The 22,968-nt window shown below is 41.8% G+C and overlaps 1 protein-coding gene and 1 long non-coding RNA gene across 2 annotated transcripts in view; one reads left to right on the top strand and one right to left on the bottom strand.

Moving 5' to 3' along the window:
* LOC136665446 (uncharacterized) overlaps positions 1-21,139 on the bottom strand; it is a 35,980-nt gene extending 14,841 nt beyond the window's left edge. The window contains exons 1-3 of the long non-coding RNA XR_010795244.1: positions 21,060-21,139; positions 20,141-20,375; positions 7,629-7,781 (exon numbers count right to left, since the gene is read on the bottom strand). This is a non-coding gene — a long non-coding RNA (uncharacterized lncRNA). The remainder of the gene's footprint in view (positions 1-7,628; positions 7,782-20,140; positions 20,376-21,059) is intronic.
* On the top strand, positions 3,526-7,806 carry pvalb8 (parvalbumin 8). The gene is made up of 5 exons (XM_066643079.1): positions 3,526-3,835; positions 5,090-5,154; positions 6,010-6,142; positions 6,626-6,735; positions 7,667-7,806. Exons 2-5 carry the CDS (start codon positions 5,094-5,096, stop codon positions 7,690-7,692), a joined length of 330 nt encoding a protein of 109 aa, XP_066499176.1. The 5' UTR covers positions 3,526-3,835; positions 5,090-5,093; the 3' UTR covers positions 7,693-7,806.
* Positions 21,140-22,968: the final 1,829 nt, after the last annotated feature.

Raw genomic sequence — 22,968 nt, 5'->3', positions numbered from 1 at the left:
GAGAGAACACACCACACACCTCACAGACAGTCACCCGGAGGAAACCCACGCAGACACAGGGAGAACACACCACACTCCTCACAGACAGTCACCCAGAGGAAACCCACGCAGACACAGGGAAAACACACCACACTCCTCACAGACAGTCACCCGGAGGAAACCCACGCAGACACAGGGAGAACACACCACACTCCTCACAGACAGTCACCCGGAGGAAACCCACGCAGACACAGGGAGAACACACCACACTCCTCACAGACAGTCACCCGGAGAAAACCCACGCGAATACTGGGAGTCAACATTTACAATGTTGTCTTCATACAATTTCCAATTAAATATAGGGTTTATAGGGTTTGCACATTATTGAATTTTGTTTTTATTTACAATTGGTCCCAACTTGTTTGAAAATTCATTTGTAGTGCATCTACGTTCTGTTGCATGTTTTTGTGGCCTAGTCAAATTGCAGTTTGTATGCTTTCCACAGAAATGCTTAACACATGGATTGCCCTAGAGCAGTGGCCTATCAGCTGAAGATAGGCCATCAGAAATATCTTTCAAAAGGCGCCGCAAAACCTTGAACTTTGCCACAGAATCACCACTTGTTGTTCCCTAAAAATGTACCGAGTGTGAAGAACCTGTGTCTTATTTTTGTATTCTTTCAAGAACTCCTACAGTGTGCGGAAATCTTCCCACCTTCAAAAACACTGTTTACATTTACACACCTCATTGACAGGAATGGTGCCGTGACCATTCAAATGGCACAAAGTGAGAATAGAAACACAACAAAATCAGCAAAGTGGAATCAAATTTAGCTGAAGTAAACAGAGTCTAATTTAACTCTGTAGGAGTTCATTTATCATTGGTGAGTCGACTGGCAACATGACCTGCTCCTCTTCCATAATAAATGCTCTTGGCAGGTGCATTGTGCACAATGATTACAGCATGCCAAAATATATAGTACAGCTGGGTGAAGCAAAACATGACCTTACCTCCCTGAATCAGCAAGAGACTGAAAAAATGAGCCAAGTGTTTATTGCCCTATGGAGTCAGTGACGAGAACAATGAAATACCCTAGTTAAAATTCTTTGATTTCTAAATACAGTACTGTGTTTAAACATGTAGGAAATGAAGTGAGAGAGAGAGAGAGAGAGAGAGAGAGAGAGAGAGAGAGAGCTCCATCTGTTGAGGGAGCATAGTCTGACAGCATGCGACCGAATAAGAAATTTAAAAATGAAAGATAATACAAACAGAACAAATAAATAATAAATCTGTTGGGCAGATTTTGAGGGATTTAACAGACCAACATTGATCAAGACAGTTTGGGACCTTAAATAAGAAATTTCATTTTTTCATAAATCAATGGCTGAGATAGTGGTTCATTGTAAAGGAACTTAGAAACTTACTGACTCAGATTTCTTTACAGCGGTGATGATAGAACCATATGGATGGAGAACGTGTCGAGACCTGTTTGGAAAACATTTCTTAATTACTCCAAAGAGTTCTGCTAGGTCCAGCTTGAAGAACCCTCTGTCATGTTAAACATACACATTCGCCATCAATCGGAACTGATTCCACTTGCAAAGTATCATTTAAGCTAGGGCTAGACGATAATTCATTCATTCGTTATCTGCAACCCTTATCCAGTTCATGGTCGCGGTGGGTCCAGAGCCTACCTGGAATCATTGGGCGCAAGGCGGGAATACACCCTGGAGGGGACGCCAGTCCTTCACAGGGCAACACACACACACACACATTCACTCACACACTCACACCTACGGACACTTTTGAGTCGCCAATCCACCTACCAATGTGTGTTTTTGGACTGTGGGAGCAAACCGGAGCACCCAGAGGAAACCCACGCAGACACAGGGAGAACACACCACACTCCTCACAGACATTCACCCGGAGGAAACCCACGCAGACACAGGGAGAACACACCACACTCCTCACAGACAGTCACCCGGAGGAAACCCACGCAGACACAGGGATAACACACCACACTCCTCACAGACAGTCACCCGGAGGAAACCCACGCAGACACAGGGAGAACACACCACACTCCTCACAGACAGTCACCCGTAGGAAACCCACGCAGACACAGGGAGAACACACCACACTCCTCACAGACAGTCACTCGGAGGAAACCCATGCAGCCACAGGGAGAACACACCACACTCCTCACAGACATTCACCCAGAGGAAACCCACGCAGACACAGGGAGAACACACCACACTCCTCACAGACATTCACCCAGAGGAAACCCACGCAGACACAGGGAGAACACACCACACTCCTCACAGACAGTCACCCGGAGGAAACCCACGCAGACACAGGGATAACACACCACACTCCTTACAGACAGTCACCCGGAGGAAACCCACGCAGACACAGGGAGAACACACCACACTCCTCACAGACAGTCACCCGTAGGAAACCCACGCAGACACAGGGAGAACACACCACACTCCTCACAGACAGTCACTCGGAGGAAACCCACGCAGACACAGGGAGAACACACCACACTCCTCACAGACATTCACCCGGAGGAAACCCACGCAGACACAGGGAGAACACACCACACTCCTCACAGACAGTCACCCGGAGGAAACCCACGCAGACACAGGGATAACACACCACACTCCTCACAGACAGTCACCCGGAGGAAACCCACGCAGACACAGGGAGAACACACCACACTCCTCACAGACAGTCACCCGTAGGAAACCCACGCAGACACAGGGAGAACACACCACACTCCTCACAGACAGTCACTCGGAGGAAACCCACGCAGACAGAGAGAGAACACACCACACTCCTCACAGACAGTCACTCGGAGGAAACCCACGCAGACAGAGAGAGAACACACCACACTCCTCACAGACAGTCACCCGTAGGAAACCCACGCAGACACAGGGAGAACACACCACACTCCTCACAGACAGTCACTCGGAGGAAACCCACGCAGACAGAGAGAGAACACACCACACTCCTCACAGACAGTCACTCGGAGGAAACCCACGCAGACACAGGGAGAACACACCACACTCCTCACAGACAGTCACCCAGAGCAGGAATCGATCCCACAACCCCAGGACCCTGAAGCTGTGTGACAGTGACACTACCTGCAGAACCACTGTGTTGCCATTTTATATATTTTCTATAAGATATCTGTGTGTACCCCGCGACCCTGAATTGGATAAGCAGTTACAGATAATGAATGAATGAATGAATATCTGTGTGTATGTGTGTGTGTGTGTGTATGTGTGTGTGTACCCATGCTTTTGAAAGGCATAACAGATAAAAAGGAGTTCACAAAGCAAACAACACAAAGTGAGTCTTACTGCCCTCATTGATCCAGGCACTATTTCCCCATTTCACCAGTTACATAATGAATACAGCCGTAATAACAATAACAGCGCTGATGGGAGGGGTGGGGGGGGGGGGGGGGCGCTGAGTTCAAAGAGATGGCGATGCAGTAGGAAAAAATGAAGTAAGCGGTTTTTTTTTTTTTGAGTTAATGATGAACTGAGATGGGAGGGACAAGAAATTGCAGGAGATGACAACACAACTTGCTGTTTAATATTCCCAGGTAAAAACGCGCCCAGGACCAGCCTCCCACTGGATATAAATAGTAAAGGTTAATTAGTAGGGCCAGGACATCTGAGCTCGGCCTGCTCTTTGAATTTGATCCACAGACAGGTAACTTAAGAATCGCCCATTGTCACCGCAATCAGACGCCTATAAATCCTCCCGGTAACAGACAGCGCTCACCACACAGCTTCCCTCTCCGCCGCGTCACCTGCTTCACTCCACTCACCTACTACTGCACCTCGGGGTAAGTGCGCACTTCACCGCGGAGAGCAATGGGGACACAGCCTCCGCGCTGCACTCCCACTGCACCGACACCGAGAGGGACATACAGACCACTGAGAACTAACTTTCTTTCTTTCTTTCTTTCTTTCTTTTATTTACTTCCACATTTTAATGTTTTTCTTTTGTGTTTTCTTTATTGTTCTCCCACTTTCATCCCAGTAAACAAGGAACGTCCATAGACGTTTAAAATAGGTCTAAAAGTAGTCTGTCCGTCAATGACATATTTTAAACGTCAATGAACGTCCAAAATCCATCTTAATAAGTTAGTTAAGTGGTGACCAATCGATAACGTCAGTGGACGTCCAAAATGCGTTTTATACAAGTAATTTATTTCGGGACAAATTAATAACGTCAATTGACGTCCAAAATACGTCTAATTCATTCATTCATTATCTGTAACCGCTTATCCAGTCCAGGGTCGCGGTAAATACGTCTAATAGTCGTCTTTTCAATGTCTGTGTTTGGACGTCTTTTCAACTTTCATTTTCAACCGTAAGAGAACGTTGATTAGACGGCAGTCATTACGTTATTTCAACGTTGAATCAACGGCTAATTGTTTACTGGGATTCATCTATTATTTCTCTCTTCTTTTTCCTGTTTTCTTTGACTATTTTCATTCATCGCATCGTATCTAGTTTGTTTTCTTTCTTTTTTCCGTTTTGATTTTTTATTATTATTTTTTATTTATTTTACTGATTTTTAAAAATTCAGTTGATTTCTGTTTCCTCTTTTTTTATAGTTTGCTGGCTTGTATGTTTTGTGTTGTCTCGTATTTGCCTTTGATTGAGCACGTATTTCTTGCTTTTATATGTTTTCACACATATCTCGCTTTTCTTCCTTTTCATTTGCTTAAAATGTCTCAAATTAAATATTCACACTCTGAAGTGTTACAAGACGTCGTTCTATTCATTTTCGATAGATCTATCTATCTATCAGGTTCTGTGAGGATGCTACGAATGCAGTAATACCTGTAGTCCACCGTTCAGTCTCTTGTAGCGCCCCCTATCGCTCTCTCCGTGTCACTGTCAGCTTTCAGCTCTCTCTCTCACGCTGTGTCCACTGTGTTCTCGTTTTAATATTTGACCTAAACTGTTTCCTGTGCTTTTTTAAAGGACTTATGAAGACGTAGAGCTCAACAGGGCTGACTTTATACTGATATTTGTTCAATATATCGATATTGGAGATGTGTTAATTATTCACTATTGTTGTTCCTCAGGACTATGTCGCTCTCATCTATCCTTTCCGCTGATGCCATCGCCAGTGCTATCAAGGACTGCCAAGGTATCCATGTCCCTCAGGCCATATCAGTTGGCTGGTGCTCTTTCATTAGTGCTAACAATTTTGCAATGGGTGCAGTTGCTAATGGCCTAAATGTGGGCAATCCCTGGATAAAAAGCCCTGTAACATTACAGCAGTAAAGCTAACGTTACTCTGCTCATTATAATAACTGGCCTCGCCGCCATCTTTAAAACAGCTTCAACTAGGACTCTTTATGTGTTTGTCATTTTTATTAAGATCTAAACCTGTTTTAATAGCATTTTAATGACAGGTGGGTTTCCTCTAATCTCTTTAATAAAGTAATTAAAAAAATATAAATTAAAAACATCCTGGATGCACCTTTAAGGGTCCCACTTTAGTGTGTGACACTCTGAAGAACTTCTAAAGGTTCTTCCAGGAATCTCGTATTTAGAGAATACAGAAGAAGCCTATTTTACCTTCAATGTAAATTAATGTAAACAAGTAATTAAAAAAATGCATTGGGTGGTTCTTCATGAGAGTTTCACACAATGCAAAGATGTCTTGAGGGTAAATGAAGTCATTACAGTGGAGCCAAAAGTGGCAGGGCCACTTTCACACAGCTCCAGGGTTCTTCCTCCCAAACAGACACTATCAAAGGTGTTTTCCTGGTGTCTGCCCAGTGCTTCCATGTCGGTTTACACAAAAATTAATGGAGTGACAGAAAAACTGAGTCAGATGTTGTTGGTGTTTTTCCTTTGGACAGAGACGACATGCTAAATCTCAGCACAAAAATGGACTTTAGGTGTACACTAGGGTTAGGGTTATGCGTAAAGTACAGTATACACACACAATGTGTTGTTGTCTGACTGTTATTTATTTATTTTCTGTCCCCCAAAGCACCTGATTCCTTCAATCACAAGAAGTTCTTCCAGCTGTGTGGTCTAACTAAGAAAAGTCCCCAAGAGGTGAAGGCTGTTTTTGGCATTCTGGACAACGATGCCAGTGGCTTCATTGAAGAGGACGAGCTCAAGTAAGAACTTACACAGGATTTCTATATTTTCTAGATGACAAAATAGCTACATCATTCCCTATATTGTATATATATATAAATAGTAGCCTAATATATGTGAACGTTCATGCTACAAATGAATTTGGCTGTACACATTGCTGACATTAATATTCAGTTTAGCACATAAACCAGAAAAGCATTGACTGGTGTAATAGGAAGAATGGCAGAACTGGAAAGATAGCATGCCCAGTGTTAATTCATTAGCTCGTGGGTGTAAAGCCCTTTTGGCTGCGGAGCAGTGGAACTGTGGCCTCTAGAGTGCCGTTTGTTGTTATTCACATCCAAATCATCCAAAACCAGCACCTGATTTTTTCAACCGTTCCATCATCGAGTCTAAAGCTCTCCCAAATTCATTATCGTTGCTTTTGCTGTCTATTAGACACCTGTCACAGAGTTTCTATAAAGAACCACAAAGTAACGACACGATTGTGATTGTGTTTGTAGATTCTTCCTGCAGAGGTTTACCCCTGGAGCTCGCGTGCTGACCGACAAAGAGACCAAGACCTTCCTCTCAGCTGCTGACGATGACAACGATGGCAAAATCGGAGCAGAGGGTGAGTTTTATTACCATCTACTATAAAAAGAATGGATTACAAGCCTTTGTTTGATGCATCCCATGTTTCTATAGGTAGTCTGTTATTGCTGAATCCAGGATGAAATTAGGTGAACTCAAACCAGTGGAAAAAGATTAAATGAGTGTAAAGGCTTATTTAAAAGCTAAGCAAACCTTCGCTAAAGCTCATATCAGGTGCATTATTCATGTATCGTGAATTAGAGTTTACATTTTCTTTCTGGTTTTCTTAAGGTAATTAGTCTTGAAAAACCAGGACTGGGATAATGGTGAATTAATGGTGGATTATTCAGTTCAAAAACTTAAAAACAACCAAAAATGACCTCTGTATTCATACTTCTCCTAACACACTCATCAGCTTATGGCATGTTCTTCCAAAGTAACAAGGCAACCCTATTCCAACTCTACATGCAGGCACTATTATAGAAATACTGTAAGAAAAGCTGAAATCTTAGCATTTAGAAAGGTTACTGAGAAAGGTACAAATGAGTTTTTATAAGATGCTCATTTTACTTAAAGGCCAATCAATGGCAAGTGTTTAAAATTAGTGACAAATGCGTTTGAGATTCATATTTTGGTGGAAAACTCTATTAATTCTAGTTTGCACATTAGCTAGCTAGCTAGTTAGCTAGCTAGCACTAGCTTCCGTCATTAGCAAGAAAGGTTCTTTACAGTAATACATAAAGATTCTTTGGTTAATATTATTTGCAGGACCCTTCTGATGCTGAATAAAACCATTTTTACTATAGTTCAAATAGTTATTTGATACTATAATAATCCTTCACAAATGGAACCCTATAAAAGTCTTTAAAAAGTGGAGCTTATATTAGCTACAACACACAGATCAGTTCAGTAATGTTGATATAAACTATGTACCTCTCTCATTAAACAAACGTGTGTTTCCTCTCCAACAGAATTCCAAGCCATGGTTCTCTCCTGAACAACCTGTCGCTGCCTGCTCCTGAATCTCACCTGGATTTCAGCTCAGTTCATCAATCCCTGTTTTTCCTCATTTCATTCTGGAATCCCCTGGTCACAAGACAAAGAGCACAATTTATATTTGGTTTTTAAATACATGCAAAGACAGGACTGCAAAAAGCATCTCCCAAATGTATAACTAACACAGAGTACATGAACTTACTTAAGTACTTAAATAAATAAATAAATAAATAAATGTTTAAACATTCTAACCATTGTCTTTGAGGGTTTTTTTAAACATAGTAGTGGTTAAATATTGAACACTGCACTGTAGAATAATGCATGGAGTTTAACCAAGCAGCTAAAGCATGGTTAAACAGTAAAGAGCACGGTGATGCAGCAGGTAGTGTCACAGTCACACAGCTCCAGGGACCTGGAGGTTGTGGGTTCGATTTCCGCTCCGGGTGACTGTCTGTGAGGAGTGTGGTGTGTTTTCCCTGTGTCTGCGTGGGTTTCCTCCTGGTGACTGTCTGTGTGGTGTGTTCTCTCTGTGTCTGCGTGGGTTTCCTCCGGGTGACTGTCTGTGAGGAGTGTGGTGTGGTGTCCACGTTGGGTGAATGAATTTGGTTCGGTGTGTTATAAACAGCTGACTGATTTAAACAGCTCTGTTTTAAATCGTTACCTTATATTATGTCTTTCAAACAACAGCACAGCTAAGCTACTACAGGCTGAGTAGTCAGATATATGTAAATGAATTGTCAGTCTTTGAACACCTTGTGGATTTAGCTGATAACCCACACATTAATTCATCTGCTCTCTGACTCACACCCATTCATTTAATGTATCCATGATAAGGGCCCTTTGAGGAAAAAAAGTAATGGCACTGTCACCTGAATATACTGAAGGGACCTAAACTGGTAGTGTTTACAGCAGTAACTAAAAACACACGAAGCGGCGCCGAAGCACGGCCAGTCACAGCGTAAGGTGACGTGGTCAGGAAACACAGTATTAAAGGCTAAGTGGTGTGGAAACCGGAGAGACTGACCTTGACTGATAAGTGTTATAAGTAAGTTCAAGTGACGATCACCCACAGGATGAGCTCAAACCTGCAATTGTGCTGGCGGCTACTTGTTTAAGTGGTATTTACACTATGGAGATAGGGCTGAATCGCAACCAGAAACCATTTGTAAAATCTCACCAAAATTAAATAAATAAACCTCAAAAGTTATCAAATTATTGTCAATAATGTAAAGAGCGTGAAGCCATTATTCCTATCAAAATACAGCCTTGTCAGTGCTGAACGAGACTCTGCTATCGTTATAGTAATTGCTAGTAAGGAAATATAGAGCTTCAAGACAGTACTGCAATAATTCCAAGCTAGAAGGAAGATCTTTAGTTTATATTCTCTACAATGGAATAACACACAGAGACAAGCACACAGTTGGACACAGAATCACAGCCAAAGACATATTCCAGTTTCCCAGATGGAGGATAAACTCAAGAAAGCACTGACAGAAGTGTGATAACAATGATTTAATGACCTTTTATTAAAGAAAGTTGGCAGTCCTCATCCCGTACCCAGCAATGCCACCATTCTCTGTGGCTGGGAGTCACACCTTATTATATTTTGCTTAAATTACTTGTCTTTATAGGACAGCACATGGGATTTTCTTGGATCTTTGACCTGTGATTTCAAATACACGCCTTATTGTTGATATAGTGATTTGGTATCTACGAATGTTCCTACTCACCCATCATTTGTCCCGAAAGTTTAATAGGTCCCCATTGGCAGCAGCAACACCTTCAACATTTTGGTAAGGTTTTCAGTAGATACTTGACGTTCGCTCTGAAGATCTGATGTTGGACGACACGTTCTGGGCCACAAACGCCACTACGATTCATCCCAAGGCTAATGAATAGTGTTTTTTTACTGGGTTTTGGTGTCATTTTTACTAAGCAAGGCATATCCTCAAGGACTCTGTCATTAACAGACTAGCAATCAAATTCTGAATGTAGAATTAGTGCAATTAGTTCTCCACAGAACACTGTGCAGTATTGTGCTTCACGGATTTAGATCACAATAACAGCCCACTGGCACTGAATTTGCCAAATGCTACAAATTACAAAATTCTACACTGAATTTAAATACATTTGCATTGTGATGAGATATTAAAGATGAAAGCTTTTTATACACTACACCGAAGTACTGGAGAATACCAATGAGGAACTGTGCAAATTCATTTTAATTCCTGAAAACGTCGTTTCACGCTGTGATCACATCATCGACTCTGCAGTTTAGCATTTAGTTTTAAATTAAAAGATTAAAAAAAAAAAAAATAAGTGTCATACAAGCATTAATTTGAAGCCTGATGGATGATATTGGATGTGGTTATACTCTCAGTTCCCTAAGAGTTAACACAGTTCCCTAGAGTCCTAATAAAATGTCTCTGAAATGCTTTGGTCAAAGAACGCAGCAAATTTTCTCACTCTGTCTAAACAGCCCTGTTGAGAATGAACAGTTTGAGCCACAGTTGAGAATGAGCCTGTGTTCTTTCAAACACGAGGCCCCCAGGAATGAGGGGCAAGGAGCAGATATACTGGCTTTTAGTCCGTTTGGCTCTGTTTTCTTTCTTCCACATTTTCATTTTCACTATGTTTAATCAGTACACTTGTTTTTTCCTTTGACCTACGCAAGTCCTCTTCGCAAACATCCATCTATTAACATCCTTAAAATCAAAAGTACTGAGTTTGTGTGATTTATCTTAAATAGATTTACTTACTTACACTTTTCTCAAATCATATTTATATTGTACACTTTTACATTTACATGTTATATTTATATAACAGTGAAGAGAAGTATATGTTTTATGTATTTTTTCTTGTAATAAATGAAGACAGTGATTGACAGAAACGAATGGTGTATTCAACACAAAATGATGTAAAAATAAAAAAATAAAAATGATATATATGTATATATATAAACAATGTTATGTTTAATCTGAAAGGGCATACATAAACAACAAGCTTCGGGTGGATTTACAGCTTGTTGCAGAAAACCGAGCACACAGGGTTGGATCAAGTGTATTTTGAGCAGAAGTAAATCCATCCAGTAGTTTAGTCAGCAGGCCAGTGAGCTGGGTTTTAGCCAAGCTGGGCAGTGAGTGAATGGAGTTTGTTACTGTGACGTAGCAACAAGCTACTGGTTGAGGAACTTTAAAGGATTTATTTTTTTTTACCTCAAAATTACAGCTTCAAAATAATTGTGATCCTCCACTTACCGGTGAAATGGAGAATAGAGACTCTGTAGTGGCTATTCTGAGCTCAGCACTACAGGGGCTGCACTATGTAACTTTTGGAGGAGAGTGGGATAACACCCCCGCCCCCTTCCCACCCCCTCCAACTTGATTTCAGGACTGTGTTATAAAAGTGAGTTGCACTCTGCAACTGTAAGTACACCAAGAGCAAAAATACCAAATCTTAACTAGTGTTCAAATAATTTGTATAGGGTGACCAGACGTCCTCTTTTACCCGGACATGTCCTCTTTTTTAGACTTAAAAAAATGTCCGGGCGGAATTTCACAAACGTCCGGGATTTTGTTTTTCTAGAGCTTACATAGAACTTCGAGAAGCGCTTCGTTCACAAACTAGTCCCGCCCTCCCCTACTCCGATTGGTTCGCTTGAGTGAGAAGGGGGCGTGGTGAAGTCGCCTAAAATCTTCTGATTGGACGGTCTGACTGTAGAGCTATCGTTATTGGTCGATAACCTTCTCTGTAAACATTTAATTGGTCAGTCTGCACGTCAGTAGTCGTGCACTACTAAATTTGTATGAATTGTCCATGTGCAAACAATACTATATATATATACATATATATGCAGCTATAGTGACAGTTTAATGTAAATATTAACATTCTCTGCTGTATTTTATCCTGAAAGACTTATTTCTCCTTCATAACTGCTTTCAATGGAGCACCAGGCTCCGACTGGGTCCTAAATACACAAATCTGTAATAATTACATTTATGTTTTATGTTTTTAGTGATATAAATCAGGTCAGAGCCGGCATACGGGGAGTCCTCAGTATACAGTGTGGAGTTTCATTGACCAGTCAGATGCTGCCTTATGCCTCAGCAGGTTTTCCAAGCCAGAGAAACCACCAAAAACAGAAAAAATAGAAAAACAATCGGTCAGTGCACATCAGACTTGATTAATTTAGAAAAAAAATATTTAAAATGAAATGTTCAAACAGGGAACAGCCAGGGGAGTGTATTGGATCAAAGACATATCATTTTCCATGACACCTAATCTTTGAGTCACACCCACACAGTCATCACTTCTTTCAAGTCATAGCATGATGTAATGATAGTCATTATAATGTGTACTATCATTTGCTGTGCGGTTATTATACCACATGTGTGTTTTGGTGTCCCAAATATACTTGGAACGTCTGTGAGTAGACCCTTGCTCCGCCCCGTACCCACTAAATGCTCTTCATCTATCTATCTATCTGTCTATCTATCTATCTATCTATCTGGTAAACTTTTATCTCATCTTACATCACAGGCATTACAACAATGTCCATTTTGCTTAAAAAGAAGGAAAAAGTTATTGCTGCCCATAAAGCGTACACAGGTCTAAAGGTCTATAAAAGTGCAAAAGCTTACACACAGCATGAATGCATTAGAAGATTAGGAAATAGGAGCCACATAATGGACATAAGGTTACAGTTTGCAAAATAGAATCTCATTTTTGCTCTACTCATTTTATATACATATGAATAACTCCCAAGCCCATTTGGCAATATTTATCAATATATCATGACCATTTCTCATGCAGTGTCATCTGAGGGCTCAAAGGTCACGTACATTAAACATAGGTCACCAGCTGTAGTCTTCACGCACTGGTATTTCTTCAGATCTACTGAATCTTTTCAAAATTTCGTACAGTGGACCTATTTTCTCTTCAAGTTTGCACTGAAAAGCATTCTGTTTGAACTATTCGACAATTCTCTCATGGAATTTAGCATAAAGTGATTAGTAAAGATCTATTTTTGCTTGCAAAGATTGAGCTTCGGTGAATAATACTTTTATACCTTTTATATTAACCTGGTGGGGCGGCACGGTGGTGTAGCAGGTAGTGTCACAGTCACACAGCTCCAGGGGCCTGGAGGTTGTGGGTTCTATTTCCTCCGGGTGACTGTCTGTGAGGAGTGTGGTGTGTTCTCCCTGTGTCCTCATGGGTTTCCTCCAGGTGACTGTCTGTGAGGAGTGTGGTGTGTTCTCCCTGTGTCTGCGTGGGTTTCCTCCGGGTGACTATCTGTGAGGAGTGTGGTGTGTTCTCCCCGTGTCTGCGTGGGTTTCCTCCGGGTGACTGTCTGTGAGGAGTGTGGTGTGTTCTCCCCGTGTCTGCGTGGGTTTCCTCCGGGTGACTGTCTGTGAGGAGTGTGGTTTGTTCTCCCTGTGTCTGCGTGGGTTTCCTCCGGGTGACTGTCTGTGAGGAGTTGGTGTGTTCTCCCTGTGTCTGCGTGGGTTTCCTTCGGGTGACTGTCTGTGAGGAGTGTGGTGTGTTCTCTCTGTGTCTGCGTGGGTTTCCTCCGGGTGACTGTCTGTGAGGAGTGTGGTGTGTTCTCCCTGTGTCTGCGTGGGTTTCCTCCGGGTGACTGTCTGTGAGGAGTTTGGTGTGTTCTCTCTGTGTCTGCGTGGGTTTCCTCCGGGTGACTGTCTGTGAGGAGTGTGGTGTGTTCTCCCTGTGTCTGCGTGGGTTTCCTCCGGGTGACTGTCTGTGAGGAGTTGGTGTGTTCTCCCTGTGTCTGCGTGGGTTTCCTCCGGGTGACTGTCTGTGAGGAGTGTGGTGTGTTCTCCCTGTGTCTGCGTGGGTTTCCTCCGGGTGACTGTCTGTGAGGACTTTGGTGTGTTCTCCCTGTGTCTGCGTGGGTTTCCTCCGGGTGACTGTCTGTGAGGAGTGTGGTGTGTTCTCCCTGTGTCTGCGTGGGTTTCCTCCGGGTGACTGTCTGTGAGGAGTTGGTGTGTTCTCTCTGTGTCTGCGTGGGTTTCCTCCGGGTGACTGTCTGTGAGGAGTTGGTGTGTTCTCCCTGTGTCTGCGTGGGTTTCCTCCGGGTGACTGTCTGTGAGGAGTTGGTGTGTTCTCTCTGTGTCTGCGTGGGTTTCCTCCGGGTGACTGTCTGTGAGGAGTTGGTGTGTTCTCCCTGTGTCTGCGTGGGTTTCCTCCGGGTGACTGTCTGTGAGGAGTTGGTGTGTTCTCTCTGTGTCTGCGTGGGTTTCCTCCGGGTGCTCCGGTTACCTCCCACAGTCTAAAAACACACGTTGGTAGGGGGATTGGCGACTCAAAAGTGTCCATAGGTGTGAGTGTGTGTGTGTCTTTGTTGCCCTGTGAAGGACTGGCGCCCCCTCCAGGGTGTATTCCTGCCTTGTGCCCAATGATTCCAGGTAGGCTCTGGACCCACCGCGACCCTGAACTGGATAAGCGCTTATAGATAATGAGAAGATACAGATATATTAACCTGCACATTGTGTAAAATTTCTGTTAAATGAAATCACTACATGTCAGTAACACCGCTCCTTATCGGTCAGCTATTTGTTTTTCCTCCTTCTGTACTGAGACCCATATCTGAATTGCTAATAAATAAAGCAGTAAATGAATGAACACAATAAATGAATAAATGAATAAAAAAAGACTTTGAAAGGTGTGTTTAACCCCATTTTGTGCGACGGGCCGACGGTGTAAGAGGTCAGGGAACCCACTGCAGTAGCTGTAGTCTTAAGAGACAACAGAGCCATGACCCCTGAGGGGTCAAGATCCATGGCTCGTAAACAGGAAAGAAAGGAGAGACGGCATGCCCAGGCTGACTCCTCGGACAGTAGAGCCAGTGTCATGTGACAAGGGCATGCCGTGACTCTGCGATATTATTTCTCATTGTAGAGACAGTCTGCAGCATGCAGCAGAAACATGAGTGAAACAGGGACAGAGAGATGGAGGGGGAAACACAGAAAAAAATAATGAAATATAAGTATCAGTTTTAGACAGACTCTGTAAATAGTAACAAGGTCTCATTCATATAAAACTATTGTGTGACTGAGTGAAAAACGTCCCTCTTACTGTAGTCAGTTAACCAAGACAGGCTTAGGGGCTCAAATCTGCTTGCGTAGTCTTACACTGAATCAAGAAATCTAAAGTATCTTTACCAACAAACAATAGAAGACTGGAGCTGCCATGTTAGTGTCATAATTATCAAATTAGTCAAACTGTATCACACATTTCTTTCAAACAGCATCGGCTTCTTAACTACGCTTAAAAAGGCAGTGGTTTTGGACACTAAAATCGTGCTAAAAATAAAATGGATGAATGTTGTCCATGTGTTAGAGTTAACAGTTTATCATACAGTGTCAAGAAAGTCTACACAAGGTTATGCAGAAATTCACTGCACAATAGTCTAGGATTAACCCTGTCCAAAAATGTTTAAAAGACACAACCTGTCTCAGAACTGCACCTCAGACTTTGATTCACACCTCAGAGACTCCAGAATTGGCAGGGCTCCTTAAAAGCTCTTGGACTACATCTCAGAGATTCAGAATTTGTTTTGACTCACCTCAGTGACTAACACCTACGGACACCTTTGAGTCACCAATCCACCTACAAACGTGTGGTTTTGGACTGTGGGAGGAAACCGGAGCACCCGGAGGAAACTGGAGCACCCAGAGGAAACCCACGCGGACACAGGGAGAACACACCACACTCCTCACAGACAGTCACCCGGAGGAAACCCACACAGACACAGGGAGAACACACCACACTCCTCACAGACAGTCACCCGGAGGAAACCCATGCGGACACAGGGAGAACACACCACACTCCTCACAGACAGTTCCTGGAGCTGTGCGACTGCGACACTACCACCATGCCGCTCTGCAACAAAATAAATATTATATTAATATTAATGAGTAAACATTTGCTTATTCTGTATACAACAATAACTTGCCCCACAACCAAAGCGCAGGAAATGTAGTGTGTGCTTATAAACAGCAAACGTAAACAATTATACAAAAAGTAACAAAGCTTCACAGTAAATAACAAAACAAATACAGAATAGTTACTTTTCCACATCAGCGTAGTTTATCTGCTTGGGTTAGAGCTCATTGGCTGTTGAAGTCTTCTAACGGCATTTTTAGAGTTTCCTCGTCCTCGTCCTCAACCAGGTGCTTCTACTCAAGGTGGTGAAACAGATTAGTTGTGTTTCCCCCTTCTGTTGTTATAGGCTTCTTTCATTTCTTATATAATACCATTCTTTATTGTGCATCTGATATTTAGCAACCAAACCACCTCCACACGACTGAGGTCAGTCCCTTTCGTTTGAAGCTAACTCCTCCACTTCAAAACCACATTCCACCATACTTCGCTGTGCCTAAACGACTCATGTAAAGAATGCATGCTATATTATGGGTAACTGCATGACATAGTTATGGGGCACAGCCATAACTTGGACTTACACCACAGAGACTCCGACTCAGACATGCACCTCAGATTCTCAAGACTTGTCTTGGACTCTCACCTCAGAGGCACCTCAGAGACTCAGGAACTTGCACCTTAGAGATGGCTTGGCTTGGACTCACAGCAGTATAATCATTTGAAGCTGATTTATAATGATTTAGGGAACATGTAATTTAAGCAAACATTAGCCTCATAGCAAAGCTAAAAAGAAAGAATTGTTTCACTGACTCTGTAATTACGTTTTTTGACCAGACCGTTGTCTTTAAAATGTCTCTGATTTGTCTACATTACCATGAGAATTTGGAAAAGATGCTTGTTGGAGGAAATGTCAATCGGTTGAATTTGCAGTTCGACTCTGTTAAAAGAGACCGGTCAGATACTTTGGTTCATTGGGTACGCCTGAGCTAGTCTCTGATGTCACTTTTGATTCCAGCATATCAGATAACGCTAAACTGAACAAGATAATAGCAAAACAGTTGTAGGAGAACGCATTGCTTGCAACTGGCACAAGTCTGAGTGTCAGAGTACAAAGAAGTTCACCAGCTTACTGTTCACGATAAACATTTACAATGACTATAAACCCTACTGTACTTTTCCAGGACTGTATCATTGGCCCAACTTTGATACTGTTGACTGTAAACTGTATCAGATAGATAGATCAGATAGATCAGAATGCATGGGCCAAGCATTCAGCATTTCTGAAAGGAGGTGGAAGAGTCATATGGAAAAACAAATGGTAGGGGCTTGTCGGCACCTGAGTTTTGAACTTGAACAATGCCCTGGACTCTGTTTGAAACCTAGTTTTCCAGTTTTCCACTCCATAGCAAAGACAGACCTAGAAAAACCGTGTTGGCCAAATTTCTACCGTGACCAGGGTGGCAATTAGCAGGTGTGTTTCTGCGCTGGCAATGAGCTGCAGAAACAAACATTCAACGCAGTGTCTTTTACCTATCTGTTTCTCTGACACTCAATAATTGATGGCCCCCTCGCTTCATTGTCACCAAAAGCTCATACCACGAACAGAGTGTCAGGCTCACCTTTCTTATTAAGTCGACCTGAAAGTTTAATAGGCACCCCATCCCATTTTCAGATTTCAAGAGAGAGCTCAGCATCGAAGGCACGAGGAACATTGTTCTTGGAAAACGACGGGTGTGACTATTCTGATCTGATTCAGTTGGGGGGCCACCTGATCTAGTGTGAGAGGACGAAAGTCATAAAAGTTTTAACTGTTACAGGGGAACGACGGTACAGTGAGATCTACGTAGCAGGAACTCATGTATTATGCAGTTGGCCAGTTAGCCAGCTGCTATTGTTTAATTTCTGTGTAAGGTTACATACTGAGGCACGTGCATTAGGTTATAACAAATCTCAGCAGCTATCAAGTCAAACGGTTGGTGTAGCATAGTAGCTAACACTGCTGCCTTACACATGGCAGACCAGGGGTTGATTTCCAGGTTGGGCAGGTAATGCCATATCGTACCAGTAAGACTGTTGATGTCCCTGCTTTTGTAATATGATTAAAAACTGATTAAAAGCTGCCCTAAGAGCATGTGTATGTCAAGTCAAATTCTACTGCTGCTTCCCATCATTATATTTAGAACATTGCAGGAAAGCGAATGAGGTGACAACACTCACTCGTTCACAACATTTTAAGGCGGAACGGTGTGTTTGAGGAAGGAAAAATTACTGTTGTTCTGTCGGAACTCAGTTCTAGGTGAGAGTATGCTGGCACCCCGCTCTTTGACTGCCACTTGTCTGTGTGTCTTACTTGTGTTTTGGTGTTGTTTCTGTTCTGCTAATAGCTGGGGATGCTAACCAGTGGGGCCTGATTTGTTGCTGCTGTTTTTTTTTTTACTGCATTTGCCACTCCGTTGACTGTGTTTGTGACTGTGGGAGCCTGTTTGCTTCACCAGTGGCTAGTGGACACTAACACTGCTGCTGATGTTGCCCAAATTAGCCTGTCTGCTAATGCTAGCAGCTGTAGCCTACTGTGCTGTTCTTGTTTTTAGCAAGTTTTGTTTTTGAGATTGACCTCAAATTTGAGATCCTGTTTGGCCCTGTTTATCAGGGTATTTTATATTATGGTATTTTTGTGTTTTTGTTCTTGTTCGTTCTGAATTTTATAGCAACTTTGGGTACTGACAATGTGCTGCATAAATTAAACCTATTTATTTTTCAGGGTTTTAACCTGGGAGGCAGTGCATGGCTCGCAGCAAGGCTTTAGAGAGCCAACTCTGTCCAGTTTTCATCAAATGTTAAAATCCCAATAAAATGGAAGTGCCTTATGGAAGAACAAAGGGTCAGAGCTGAATGAGAACCTCAGGTTTGAACACAGCAATGTCTATGAATTATCGGTCTGTAACTCAGACCTACTGCTACCAAATACCCCAAGCCAAAGTAAAGCTAATAACACAATAAATATATGGCACAGTAGAGATCTAGTAAATTGTACATAAGTACAAGTGCTATTAGACAGTTTGCTATAGACATTTTGCTATCATTTTGGAGTAAAATCATCCAAGAATAATTTAATTCATATGTATATTAGCACCGTGGCTACAATGTATTGTGCATGCAAGGCTTTACAATAGATGTGTGTGTTTATGCTTCACCTAACCATCTGGAATCTATGACTCATTGCCATAAAAGCACCAGAACAATAATAAAGTACAATACGCAAATTACTATTAGAGCAATATAACAAACCCAGAGGTTGCACTAATTCCACAGATAAAGCAGCAACAAGAAGCATAAAATCAAAATACACTAGGTCATAAATTGAGGTTAAACCCTGGCCTGATTTTCATTTTTCCATAGTAGTTTCACTATAAATATATGTAGTCATATATAGAAATATATAAACATAGAGTTCATATGTAAATTATAAATGTAATTGTTAAGGGTTATTTATTTTATTTAAAATCCCATTTACCACAGTAATCACCACGATGATTTGGGGAATTGAAATCTACCAATCTACAAACCGTGAAATAAAACAAGCCAGTTCTTTTTCTATGATCTGCCCATGTCTGAGAATATTCTGATTTTGACCTGCTTCCTACGTAGAGAGCAGGCACATCACGTTTGTTCAGCCTCTGTGCCCGAGTCTGTCCAATCACAGAGCTGAACCCATGTATATGTGAGAGTGCAAATATGTGGTTAAACTGAGCAAAACAACACAATGAGTGCTGCATTGTGTATTGATTAAAAATGGAGAAAATGAGAACATAGAAGAAAGAAAACAAAGTGAAAGAGGTTAAAAAGCCTGTCTTGTTCTCTACAGAGGATAAAATCAGTTGATTTGAACAGGGCTGTTAAGAAAGGATAACAAACTGCTGTGTTGTTTGATCTTTGTGGTATTTTAACCAAATCATTTTACAGATGTTTTATTAAGACCCAAGGGAACTCTGGTAACTTGGAAGAAGGGGTATAATATGTCCCCTTTAAAACATCCTTTAAGCACAGCCCATGTCCTTAACATTGGACTAATAGAAGTGAACTAGATTTTGCATTAATCATTTGTGTCACAGCACAGCATACATTTACAGCACTGATTATTAGCAGTGTTTCAGAGTGACTGCTTTGATGTATGATACAACGCAGCAGGTTTGTAGACATGAAATGTGAAATCATGCTTTATGGTCATTGTAGAATTAAATTTGACCTCTGTCTTTAATACATCAATGGCAATGACACACACTCACACTAGGGGAACATTGGGGGCAGTGAACACATCTGGAGCATCGGACAGCCACCCTCATCACCCAGAGAGCATTTTGGGTTTGGGTGCCCTGCTCCAGGACACTTCAGGCATAGAGCTTCCAGTGCCAAGCAAGCTTCTTTACCCATAAGGCCATGGTTGCCAACATGGGGACATCCCTCTCATTATGGAGATTACCAACCTATTAATCCACCAGTTTTATCACAACATCTCTGTGGTCTGGGCGACTAGACTCTTTTTCTCTCACCTTGGTTTAACCCCATCTCATCATTTCCAGGAACTCGGTGGCCGTGGAGCTCTCAGTAGGGCATGTGTTGTCAAGCAGGTCCAAAGATCTGGCACAGCTCTGTTCCCCCTACTAGAGATACCGCTCACTGTTACACATCACCAGAGGCTCAGTTTCGTCCCGACAATCCGAGATCTGCCCATTACCTCACAGGTCTCTGCTGCCCAAAGCTGTCACATCTCCAGGACCTTACAAACTGTGAATTATTAAAGTCAAACAAGCTGTCGGAACACAAAACTCAACTGTGCACTTTAATTAAATTTCGTTCTCACTCTGTCATTTTGGCCCTGCTGGGGATTTGCGAAACCAAATATTTTATTTAACTGAATAATATAGATACTAACACAGATAGTCAAAGTCTTTCTTGTTCACATGAAGAGGGAATTCTTTGTGTATTTCTACAAAGTGGGAAATTCATACATCTGTAGAAACATTGCTGAAACTCACCTACATTTTTGAGTACTTCACGATTGTATTCAAAAGACACTTTTTTATAAAATTCAGAAGATGTTTCCTCAGCATTCACTAGCTCTCTAGTCTGTTTGCGTTTTCGAAACCGGTCTAATGTGTTTACGTGTAGTGTGTCGGTCCGGTTTGCTAGTTTCTCTCTCTCTCTCTGTGCTAATGGCAAAGGCATTTAGACTTTTTTTTACAAAACGGAGACAACTCCTAACATTGAAAAGCCCTATTGCTGCTCCATAGGTGGTTAATATGGACTTATTTTTGCTGTTTGGGATCACTTAATGTGGAAATGTCTTCGAATTCCGGAGACGGCTAGCGCTAGCTAAGCTAACTACATTACCGAAAGTGCTACACAATCAAACAGCTCGAGTTACAAATGAGTTTCTGTGGTAATTCAAACAGTGAATTAAAAACTTACAGACAAGCTGAACTCTAGCCACGTACAAACAACAGTCGTTATTCTCCCTCAAACATACCGTTCCACCTTAAATGACAAGGCCTGCTCATGAGGCCTAGGCCTATGTGATTTTATGTACCAAAACCTCTCCTCGTTCACATTTACATGACCATTTTTCAGCTAGTTTTATTTCTTAGAGTTAAACAGTTATTTCTCTTACAGTGGTTTTAAGAAAAATAACTGCAAATAGACTTAATTCACATGCAAACTTGGATTATGCCTTGGGCTCCTTAGAACATCTGGTTCAAAATGAATGAAAGCTGAAAAGTAGACATTTTAATACTAGACTATATTAAAAAAATGTGTGGACACATCTTCCAATTGATGAATTTAGCTAATTATGGTGCACTAATTACTGACAGAGACACTCAGGTGTGGGAACACACACACACACACACACAAAAGTATATTTTCCATAGCAATGTATTATCAATAGAATGACACACTGTGAAAAAGCTGAGAAGGGGGTGTTCTAGAGCCGAATGCTCAGTGTCTGTTCTCACTGGGCATAAGACAATCAAATCTTTACAGCAAAGTTCTACTACATATACTACCGTCTGTGTCTGTTACTATAGATAAAGAGCAAAAGTGCCAAACTCCTTAATGATGCCATTGATTTAAGATTAAGAAGAAACACTGGGTCAGCAGGAGTCTACATACTTTTCACTCTATAGTGATTTTTTTAGGTGATTCCCAGGCTCAAAAACTGACAGGGTAGTTCCAACAAGCTATAGAGCTATTATGAGGGGATCCCATACAGCAATGTTGATGCAGTTCCACTATTAGACACACCTATACTTTGTCGATCCACCTTATACTGGAAATACATTTAAAGACTATAGCTCACCTTTCCACATACAATTTGTTGGTCATCCTCTAGCCCTTCATTAGTGGGTACTTTCTGACCACAAGATCACTGCTGCCTGGATATTGTTTTCGGTTGGTGAGACACTGACACCAACACAACACACACACCAACATGCCACTTCTGTCAGTAAACTCACAGTGCTTCCCACACATATTACATGTATTACAACAGTGGTTCATGTCATTTAAATGTACCTTTTTTGAGTATAATATATTCATTTAATTTGTTTCTACTGTTCTCAAAGTACGAACCTTAAATGACCCTGTACTGTCTATGATGTGTAATGCATAGGCCATGAAATGATCAACAGAGCACATGTCCAAGCGCTACAACTGAGAGCCAGCCATAGTTTCATGCCCCCGTCCATTAGACACATACTGTAATATGTTGACTTAGGAGCTCAGTTTTAAAATGCTCAATAACATAAGATTAAATAGAATAAAAAAATCTCATCAGATGCAGGCTCTACATACCTGATACCAGAGAGCATGCTAATGAGAACGAGCATTAAACGTGAAAATTAATGGACTTGGAAAAGCCTGGTTTTGCAGGCTGGTTTATTCTTGCATCTTGAGTAATGACTGAAAGCGATGATACAAGAAAAACCATGTATGTCTTAAAGTAGTTGTACTTGTGAAACTGACCCTCCCGGCAAATAAAATGTCAATTAAAATTATAAGTCCATGATTAATCATTTATCCACAAATGCCCCTCTGAGCTCCAGCTCATTTGATCAGGAGAGCAAGATCCACACACACACACACACACACACACACACACACACACACTGATCTCCAGGCTCAGCAGTAAAAGACTGCACACAGAGCTTCAGTTGCGGAACAGATCACAGGTGTGCTGACAGAACAGCCATTGTCCCTTACAGAATGCTGATAACACACACACACATTTGAGACGCATCTAGACACCTTTGCAAAATTATGCCCAATTAAATTCTCAGAAATAACTCAATTAAGCATTTACACACAAAAAAAATTAACCCCA

This window comes from Hoplias malabaricus, chromosome 13 (assembly GCF_029633855.1).
Source record: "Hoplias malabaricus isolate fHopMal1 chromosome 13, fHopMal1.hap1, whole genome shotgun sequence".
Classification (NCBI taxonomy): Eukaryota; Metazoa; Chordata; class Actinopteri; order Characiformes; family Erythrinidae; genus Hoplias; species Hoplias malabaricus.
This window is presented reverse-complemented; position numbering and strand designations above follow the sequence as displayed.

Bases quoted from the DNA above. Each gene is read 5' to 3' on its own strand.
- pvalb8 (XM_066643079.1), top strand. From the start codon at position 5,094: ATGTCGCTCTCATCTATCCTTTCCGCTGATGCCATCGCCAGTGCTATC. The intron at 6,143-6,625 runs GTAAGAACTTAC...TTGTGTTTGTAG, and splicing joins ATTGAAGAGGACGAGCTCAA to ATTCTTCCTGCAGAGGTTTA. The intron at 6,736-7,666 runs GTGAGTTTTATT...CCTCTCCAACAG, and splicing joins TGGCAAAATCGGAGCAGAGG to AATTCCAAGCCATGGTTCTC.